The 10,548-nt window shown below is 43.8% G+C and overlaps 1 protein-coding gene across 2 annotated transcripts in view; it reads right to left on the bottom strand.

Annotated features, from left to right (window-relative positions):
- Positions 1-1,764: 1,764 nt before the first annotated feature.
- LOC311127099 (syntaxin-binding protein 1) overlaps positions 1,765-10,548 on the bottom strand; it is a 39,096-nt gene continuing 30,312 nt past the window's right edge. Inside the window, exons 15-20 of one of the 2 annotated variants that reach the window (XM_084158862.1) lie at positions 10,272-10,381; positions 9,835-9,936; positions 9,610-9,695; positions 8,272-8,426; positions 6,639-6,800; positions 1,765-3,579 (exon numbers count right to left, since the gene is read on the bottom strand). In XM_084158862.1, the coding sequence (XP_084014988.1) occupies positions 6,688-6,800; positions 8,272-8,426; positions 9,610-9,695; positions 9,835-9,936; positions 10,272-10,381 (566 nt within the window). In that variant the 3' untranslated portion in view covers positions 1,765-3,579; positions 6,639-6,687. The remainder of the gene's footprint in view (positions 3,580-6,638; positions 6,801-8,271; positions 8,427-9,609; positions 9,696-9,834; positions 9,937-10,271; positions 10,382-10,548) is intronic. The other variant, XM_084158863.1, reaches the window with a different exon arrangement.

Genomic DNA, 10,548 nt, shown 5'->3' with positions numbered 1-10,548 from the left:
CCTCTGCAAAACATGACTTAGTACTTGGTGGCAAAACCCTTGTTGGCAATCACAGAGGTCAGACATTTCTTGTAGTTGGCCACCAGGTTTGCACACATCTCAGGAGGGATTTTGTTCCACTCCTCTTTGCAGATCTTCTCCAAGTCATTAAGGTTTTATAGGCTGACGTTTGGCAACTCGAACCTTCAGCTCCCTCCACAGATTTTCTATGGGATTAAGGTATGGAGACTGGCTAGGCCACTCCAGGACCTTAATGTGCTTCTTCTTGAGCCACTCCTTTGTTGCCTTGGCCGTGTGTTTTGGGTCATTGTCATGCTGGAATACCCATCAACGACCCATTTTCAATGCACTGGCTGAGGGAAGGAGGTTATCACCCAAGATTTGACGGTACATGGCCCCGTCCATCGTCCCCCAAAGCATAATGTTTCCACCTCCATGTTTGACGGTGGGGATGGTGTTCTTGGGGTCATAGGCAGCATTCCTCCTTCTCCAAACACGGCGAGTTGAGTTGATGCCAAAGAGCTCGATTTTGGTCCCATCTGACCACAACACTTTCACCCAGTTCTCCTCTGAATTTTTTGAATCATTCAGATGTTCATTGGCAAACTTCAGACGGCCCTGTATATGTGCTTTCTTAAGCAGGGGGACCTTGCGGGCGCTGCAGGATTTCAGTCCTTCACGGCGTAGTGTGTTACCAATTGTTTTCTTGGTGACTATAGTCCCAGCTGCCTTGAGATCATTGACAAGATCCTCCCGGGTAGTTCTGGGCTGATTCCTCACTGTTCTCATGGTCATTGCAACTCCACGAGGTGAGATCTTGCATGGAGCCCCAGGCAGAGGGAGATTGACAGTCTTTTGTGTTTCTTCCATTTGCGAATAATCGCACCAACTGTTGTCACCTTCTCACCAAGCTGCTTGGCGATGGTCTTGTAGCCCATTGTGTAGGTCTACAACTTGTCCCTGACATCCTTGGAGAGCTCTTTGGTCTTGGCCATGGTGGAGAGTTTGGAATCTGATTGATTGATTGCTTCTGTGGACAGGTGTATTTTATACAGGTAACAAACTGAGATTAGGAGCACTCCCTTTAAGAGTGTGCTCCTAATCTCAGCTCGTTACCTGTATAAAAGACACCTGGGAGCCAGAAATCTTTCTGATTGAGAGGGGGTCAAATACTTATTTCCCTCATTAAAATGCAAATCAATTTCTAACATTTTTAACATGCGTTTTTCTGGATTTTCTTTATGTTATTCTGTCTCTCACTGTTCAAATAAACCTACCATTAAAATTATAAACTGATAATTTCTTTGTCAGTGGGCAAACGTACAAAATCAGCAGGGGATCAAATACTTTTTTCCCTCACTGCAAGTATGGATGAGTCACCTGGGTGTCATACTGTCAGAGACCCGTACACACTGAAGTTGTATAACTGATGTATAATGCATTTGACACAACCCTTTTGATACAACGCAGACTTTCTCTGTACAAAAATAATTACACAAGTGTTGTGGAGACACCGCACAACTCTGTTGTATCACAAAAATATAATTTGTATCAAAACCAACGTGTAAAATGTATTGTACATCAGTTATACAACCTGAGTATGTACAGGGCCAGAGATATTCTGCAGGGTCTTAACTGAAAAAATGTGAACTATGAGCCTGAAATGAGTGTCAACTCACAGATACAGCACAGATACACCACAGTGAAGAATAGCATAATTGCTACGGTATCTTACAATGTAGCTAAGAATGTGCTGAGTCTTTTGTCCTTGTAATGGAAGCCAATTTATTAGACAGCCTTAGTACATTGGTACACATTAAGTATACTTTTGTTTGTGCTTCAACACTCGCAAACATAGAATCCCAATAAGTTAAACCGGTTTAGGATAGACTTATGTTTCATTTATTAATATTTTTTCTCTCTGATAAATAACTTTGATATAAATTAATTGAATAGACAGAGAACCCTTTACAACACCAACTGATTATAGAAAAAATAAAAAGTGTTTGCATCACAGAAAACGCATAGTGCAATCAATTTACAACCTGTTTTGCCAGGAAATAGAGAGAGAAAAAATGAGAAATAAAACGTTATAAATATTGGGGTTACATTTTCTTTGCAAAGCCATTCACCATTGGAAGAGTTAACATTGCACCAGAAGATAAAACTAACGGACAGACAAACAAAATATAGATATTAGTTATTTTCCCAGTTGACCACTACAGCTACAGCTAAAACATCACAAACACATGTGGCTTCACATTGACATTTTTTTAAAGGAAATATTTTACTACTTGACAGTCAGAAACATCACCAGTCAACAGTGAGACACTAAACATCAACATATGGCATATACACAACACACTACTCAGTGCATGACCCGGCTAAACATTTTGATACTAACCAATGATAAGACTTACAACGTGACAGGATACAATACTGAAATACAAATCGGCCCTTTATGATTATTCTTTAAACATCTGCAAGCAATGGCCTTTTGACAATAAAATGTGAAATCTCTCCAGAGAAAAGGAAAAGGATGTGGCGAGTAAATACTTCCAGTCTTATGGCTGGAGGAAGGATGCTTCTACCATTCTGTAGCTATTTACAGAGTTCCGTTTTTTTCTATCCTCAGACCTAGGGTCAGTTTGGCTGTTTGTTACTGTCTAACTCACAGACAGCACTGTGATTAAATGATCTCTTGGGTTGCTTGGTCTCAGTATTGCCATACTAAAGAATATACAGTAACAGTCCACACAATGTTCAGGCATGCTACCAGGGATGGAAATTAAGCTAGCCCGCTAGCCCCTGGCTAGTACTTTTCAGACTGGTCTAGTAGAAAATGTGCCCAACTAGCCCACCGGCTAGTGAAATGTTGTATTTTCAAATATCGCATGGCAAAGATTTTGGACTAGTAGAAATTGCAGTCTACTAGCCCATCTGGCCAGTGCCCAAAATCCTTAGGTTCCATCCCTGTATGCAACTGATACAAATGTCTTGACCAGCTAAGATTCTCCCCCCTAATAGGACTGGGATGAGTTATATTGCATGTTGAGTGATATGATCTTAATGCATTGACCTGTCTAGTGCCAACCAACTCCAGTAAGGCATCCCTCGTCCACCCACTACCAATAAAATTCACACCAATAAGATAAACTGAGGGAACAAACAGAGAAAACCTCTACATTTTACACATTCTAGCAGGTTTCATAGCATACAATATTACATTTGGTTCTTTCAGTTTCAAATGGCCTTAGTTGATAATTAAACCTTTTTTAAATAAGTTCCATTATTTGCATCCATTGTAAAACATGAGAATACTTGCAACATTATTTTATTTATGTTTCAACATATATTTTTTTCATCAATGCTATCATTGTTTTGTATTTTTCATCTTCTCGTGCAAGATGCTTATACAATTCATGTAGGATTTTGGGAGGGTGACTGGGGGATGTGTAGGGGAGAGGAAAGGATAGATAAATGGGGCTGGGTGATTTTAGCTTGCTGGTTCCTCATCTGGTTTGTTCATGGTCTTGAGCTGTTCCAGGAGGGCGGTGGGGGTGAAGACGTGGGTCGATCCTAGAGAGTAGGACAGATACGCAGTAGAGGAAGCACATAGACAGAGCACTGTATTAGAGCTGCCCAAACATAAGCCAGCTAGGAAAATGTGTTTTCAGCTCTTGCTATGAATGCTTAGATGAAAGCACTGTATTCTTGAGAAAGAAATGTTGGAAATAAGATAAACATATATGTACTACTAAACAACTTGAAATCATAGTCAGTAGTCAGCATTTGGAGAATGTATTGGTTATCATTATTGGTTATCATACGATGTGTTGGCTATTCACACGTTTTAGAGATCCTAGAAGATTGGTGGGGTAATGCACTGCCTGCCAAAAATGCACATGCAATTGGATCGGTCGTGATTGGACAATGATGTACTGACATCACAGAGCTTGCAGGATTCTGTGAGCTGCAAAGCACTGGTGGTAGAACCTGTGACCACACCTATAGGAGAGTGCAGCGAATCAGGTGTAAGCGTGTGCATGTGACCTAAGAAGCTTTTATCACAGTGCATGCAAACATCAGTCTAATAGCAATATGAAAAATCTGGTCAAAACACTGCAAAAAAGAAAAGCAGATTTCAGTCCAGCCATTCTCTGATTGGATGACATCAGGGAAGTAATTTTGCTTGTGAATGAAAACGTGAAATTGAAAGCTAAACATAACAGCACCACCAAAATATGAATGAGCTGACTTTTTCATAGCTGAAGACACATTTCGGACACAGTATAACTCAGGTATAGGATTGGAGTCAACCAAACCTTTGTCCATCTAGTTTATCACTTTGTCACTAAGTTGTTGAGTGTGTCGATGGCTTACCCTCCACCTTGGACAAACCAATGCCTTCATTAAGCAAACCGCTGGACCAAGGTTTTGATTTACTCCCTACCCCTACTCAACAGTTTAATCAGTAGTATTGTTATTCTTCATCGGTTTGTTTCTGAAGCAAAGCTGCATGTTTCTGTCATATTGGCTCACCAAGGAAGACGCATTGGCTTACCTGTTGCTAGGTAGAATTCAATTAAAGCTCAATATATCTAATTGGTCCTGTCAGTTAGGCCTTTCTAGCTGTGGCATGACAGCCAATCAGGAGGACTGGTTTATCCTAGCATCAATAGGCACAGGCAGAGACAGGAGAGGAAGAGGCGAGTCCATCTTAAGTTGGGTCACCATGGTGATGCAGACATCGTGGGTGTAAGGGGGGGTGGGGTGGGGTGAGGTGGGGTGGGGGTGAGCACTAGTCACAGATCAACTTTGGACTGGCCTTGCCTGGTTCTCTCCTGTCTCTCAGCGTCTGAAACACACAGCTTTGCAGGCCTCTGGCCAGAAACACAACACTTTGATCCATGTTGCTCCCCAACGCTCACTACATGGGTAGGATTATATCCAAATACCAGATAACAGAAACAAACAGTTTTTTTTAATAAACAATGGTCATTTTGTTCTGGAAGTGTTGAATGTGGCAGTATGTGATAAAGAGTCCATACTGCACGGTGATCGATATTTACTAAGAAAACACCAAAACCAAAAGTTGTTTGAAAAGGATATAGCTTTAGCAGATGAGCAAGAACGAAATGGATGCCCTTTGCTAATGTGTTGAGGGAAACTCACTTAGGAGACAGCTTTAAAGGGATAGTGCGAGATTCTGGCAATTAAGCCGTTTTTCTACTTACCCAGAGTCAAATGAACTTGTGGATACCGCTAGCGTACCTGTTGACTTCCAGTCGTTGCGCTAACACTAGTTAGCATTGGCTTGCGAAACTACCTCTAACTTCCTTCATACTGGACACAGAGACATAAAAATGGTATCCACTAGTTCATTTGACTCTGGGTAAGTAGATGCTTTTTAATTCATTGCCAGAATCTCGCACTATCCCTTTAACAAAGTGTGCAAAAAAATCTTTGACAATGTGGGGAAAATCTTACTTACTTAATTAGCCAAAATCCCAAAATTAGGCAGTGATGTGGTAATTGATAATATTGGTGTTTGAAAAGTAGACCTGTATACATTCCTATGATATGTGCTTTTACATTTCTGTCTCTATGTCCCAAAACCCATATTGGTCTACTATTGGTTGACTATGCTGTATGGGCAACATATGGTGTTGCTAGGGGGAGAATATGGAGCTGTATGCGAAAGAAAGTGAGGGGGGCAATCCTGAAGGGTTTTTATGATGTGTCGCATCTTTTCTAGGTGCTAAAGCATATCGAGTGAACATCGCTACATTCCCAGTGTCAGTGTCTGCAGAGAAACAGAGTGTCCGAGGGAGTGGAGATAGCAGTAGGGACAAACTTTAGTGTTCTCTGCAGATGACTCCTGGGCCATGTAAGCATGCATGTGATGTCTGGTGGACTGAGAGAGCGTGAGGTGGAGGAGAGGGGGAGAAAGTTGGAAGATTGAAAAAATAAAAAAGAGAACAAAAAAATGAGAATCCTTTCTTGAAATCCAACATCAACTCAAGGACCTATCCGGTAAGAAACCACTAAATCAAGGTGATTGTCTTGAAAGGTGTTAATTATAAAAAATATATTAGACCATAATAATAAAGTAGAAAAATATGGATCTTGGAGGTAGATTAAATCTGCGCCAAAAAATGATTAATTCTGGGAGGCGGGGTATGAAACAGGTTTGAGACGGCCCTGAGGGCAGAGAGGGCGATTTAATCCACCCAGCTGAGATGATGTGGGGGTGGAGAGGGGCAGCAGGGATGGAGTCAGGACGCCTGTAGCATGGCCAGCTCACACAGGCTTCACTACCTGAAGTCCCAACAGACATATACTGCAACACATGCCCATTCTATCTGTCAGCAGCATGGTAAGGCCAATCACTATTGGCTGTGGGGTCACCAATCACACGGTATCACACTGTATCACACTGTGATTGGGTGTTGCCCTGCAGGTGGTGGAGCCTGAGGTAACTGGGAAATGCAGTGAGCCAGGGGCCAGACAGCCATCCCTGAGGGTAGGGGGGCGGAGTTCAAACAGTACTGAGTGTAGTAAGAGGAGTACGGAGGGGAAAAAAGCCCTTGTGCTGTGGGGGTTCAGAAAGGGCTTCTTTGCGCGGCAGCCTTTACTTTGTCAGAGTGTGATTTCTCTCTCCCTCCCTCCCTCTCTCTGTCTGTCTCACTCGTCTGAGCCTGCGTCTGGCTCCTCAAAGGACACCCTAGTGGACTCTCGGAAGTCAGGGTGCTGCAGGTCCGTTAAGAATTTGATGGGGGTGATGGTGTGGGTGGAACCTGTGGAGGAACAGAGGGCGCTTCACGCTCATTTCTCATCACATGCCACGCCCCCCATGCCACTTTCTCTCTTCGGACACTTTCTCTGCCATCTCGAAAAGAAGGGGTTAAACAAGCCACTGCACAGCACCACCCACATACTGTCCATACACACACGCCCCCCCCCCCCCCCCACACACACACACACACACACACACAGACAGACATAAAACCCAGATACACAGAAAAAGACAGGGTGTAGCTGCAATTCAAAGACAACAGTGTTTTAGACAGAACAAGAATCCAAAAGCAAAAGCATAGCACAGCAAAAACAGTAGACGAGACACTCCCTCCCTTAAGACAAGGACTGGCTGACTAGACAGACAACATTCAATGAACAGGGAACACGTCACCCAAAAGGGGTTTAAAAATATCACAGGTGGTATCTTAGATAAGTGTTCATCAGAAACATCACGTTTTCCTCCATCTAAGTAGCTAGATCTTCTTTATTTCATTTATCCTTTATTTAACTAGGCAAGTCAGTTACAGAACACATTCTTATTTACAATGACGGCCTACACCGGCCAAACCCGAATGACGCTGGGCCAATTGTGCGCCGCCCTATGGGACTCCCAATCACGGCCGGTTGTGATACAGCCTGGAATCGAACCAGGGGGTCTGTAGTGACACCTCAAGCACTGAGATGTAGTGCCTTAGACCGCTGCGCCACTCGGGAGCACTAAGCCTAGCACTAACAAAATTAGTGTTGATTGCTTCAATAGGCACACTAATCTTTACTGACTGGGATTCATGGTGTGGGTGTATGGGAGTCAGAAAGCGAATTGAGGTCAACTATGTTGGTGTGTGGATGAGTCAAGGTTTTAATGAAGTACGGTCAAGTGCGGTAGGCTCTCAAAAGAGAGAAAGATTATCCAGATGACTTCTCTGCTTCGTCCTTCTTTATTCACTTGTGGTCAACATAGTGGGAACAGAATACAGTTGCACTGGCACTGACATATGTATTCGTGTTCTGCTATGCTAACCACAATGAATGGGGACATAACAGAAGTAGCTAGTGTACGAGAGTCACTCAGTTAGTGAAGGACGCCCATTTCCCAATCTATGTCCTAGCCCCCATCCCTAGGCACTTTGTGTAGATCTTGAAAATAATTGTGTAGATATAAGCCATTCCACCTAGCCTATCAGAGGGCATGGTGGACATATTACCATATTGTGGCTACCTATCCAGACTTTTCAGACAGACAAGTGCCCAGAGGGAGGGGCTATGTGTCCATTTGAAACAAATCTGCATTCTTGCATGAATTAAAGGAATCTGTGTGTTAATGTACCAGTAACATCAGTCTATGTCCATGACTCTAAGTCTAAGTGTATTTTGTCTTTCGACTGTTCTAATGTCACACTCCCTACGGGGGAGTCCCTCGTATCCCCCCCTCGGCCTGCGCCCAGTGGCGCACCCCGGTGTCAGACTCACCAATGATGGCCTCCCACTTCCCATTGGCCTGCGTGACCTCGTAGGCAGAGCGCATCTCGCTGAAGGACACGCCTCCGATGATGAAGACCATGACGCGTGGCCCGGTGCGGTACTCGCCTGGGGTCTTATTCTTGTGCCAGTGGCCATACCGGGCACTGCCAGGGAGGGAGAAGCACAATCACAAGGGTGGCATATCACAGTGTTACTCTACTGAACTATTTCACCACCGCTGTACTGAGTTAGGAATGTGTCTATCTAACTAGGAAGAGGTAATAGGGCAGAGGTAGGGTCCTTCTATGGGTCTGTCTCCAACTGAGTCAATAACACACAACGCCGCATTCCAGGCTGAATACATTGCAGACACGTGCCAGGATTACATTTACATTTTAGTTATTTAGCAGATGCTCTTATCCAGAGTGATTTACAGTTAGTGCATTCATCTTAAGATAGCTAGGGGGGAGTCAAGTGCAAGTGTTGTTTCAGGAAAGTGTTTTTATTATTATTTAACTGGATAGGTGTTTAACGTATCAGAAAACCACATTATATTATATAGCAATCTGATGTCTAGCATCTGTAATGTAGTCGTTCTGGAATGCGACCAGTGTGTGTGAGCGTGTTTGGCTGTGGCATGGATGTGCGAGGCGTGTAGTGAAATGTGCTCATGTAACTGAGCCTGCCTTTGGATTCTCAGAGCTTCTTTCCCAATAAGTCAATAACATTGGAGCGGGGAATGAATGGTGGATGGTGATGGAGGTGGCTCACATTCTCAGCAGCACAGATCTGATGTCAAATCAATGCGCACACAATGAAGGTCTAGAGGGGAGAGGGATATGTATAGCACTTTGTGTCATCTGCTGATGTAAGAAAGGCTTTATAAATAAATGTGATTAATTGATTGATTGATTGATTGATTGATTGATTGATTGATTGATTGATTGATTGATATGTAGGGGTCAATGTGTCAGCACCACCACCATTCCTCTCTCCCTATGGTAGGAGTGTGTCCCAAATGGCACCCTATTCCTTATTTTGTGCACTACGTTTGAACAGAGCCCTCTGTTGCAGTACTGTATGTTTCTTTAAATGCCCCCTTCTCCGTAACAGAATATTTGTTTGGTTTCACTGCTCTTAGTCCCACCCTTTTCTCTTCTACAGCCAATCAGAGCATTGATCTCCCTTCCCCCTCAGAGCTCAAATTACTATTGATCTATGACCCTCCATGCTTTGTAATCTCTATAGCGCTACTATACTGCAATACATTCCAGAGACTATACTGCAATACATTCCAGTGTGTGTGTGTGTGTGTGTGTGTGCGTGTGTGTGTGTGTGTGTGTGTACCTGACTGCAGTGCTGCTGAAGGAGGCAGAGGAGCGGGTAGAGATGTAGGGGTAGTGCTTGGTGTCCAGCTTATCTTCAATAACATCCTACAGGGATGACAAGGAGAGAGGCAGAACAAGAGAACGGTCAGCAAATACACACTAAAGACAAACTGGGATGGCCTGAAACACACACACACACACACACACACACACACAGAGACTATGTGAATGTCCAGTAACTGACCTCCATGATGTCTTTGACCAGTGGTGTCCAGCGGGACAGCTGATAGGTCTGCGCACTCACACGTTCCTTCCTGTCCAGCTTCTTCCCCCTGCGGAGGGTGGACTAGAAGAGGGAGGAGGAACATGAGGTGAAAAAGAACATAGGGATAGAGAGACGTTATTCATCAGATTGTTTAAGTGTTTAATTAAAACTCAAATGAAAGGAATAATATAGTAGGAATGTAGAAGAGAGCGCGTGACAGAGAGAGAGAGAGAGAGAGAGAGAGAGAGAGAGAGAGAGAGAGAGAGAGAGAGAGAGAGAGACAGAGTATGGGCAGGAGAGAGATATGGTGTGTAGTAGGTGTTGAAAAGGTGCCGGTGCATCTGTGCCCTTGACTGCAGCTCCAGGAGGGACAGAAGAGGAGGCCGGACAGACAGAAGGTGGAAGTGCTGACTCACATCTGTGATGATGGGCACGCCCAGGTGGGCCATGTTGGTGATGATCTCACTGTCCTCAGGAGGGATCTGAGCGTGCTGGATGAGCTTGTTCAGGTTCTCCTCCGTGATTCCTACCCAACAATACACCACAGGTTGTTAAGCTCTTACCATTAAACCATCATTTATACCCTTTGTATGCTACGCAAAATGGCGATCCTGCATAGTTGAATGAATTACAAATTGCGTCGCTGCACACATTTGCATATTGATACGCAACTACTGCCAATTTGCGCAGCTT

This window comes from Coregonus lavaretus, assembly GCF_964263955.1.
Source record: "Coregonus lavaretus genome assembly, chromosome: 4".
Taxonomy (NCBI): Eukaryota; Metazoa; Chordata; class Actinopteri; order Salmoniformes; family Salmonidae; genus Coregonus; species Coregonus lavaretus.
This window is presented reverse-complemented; position numbering and strand designations above follow the sequence as displayed.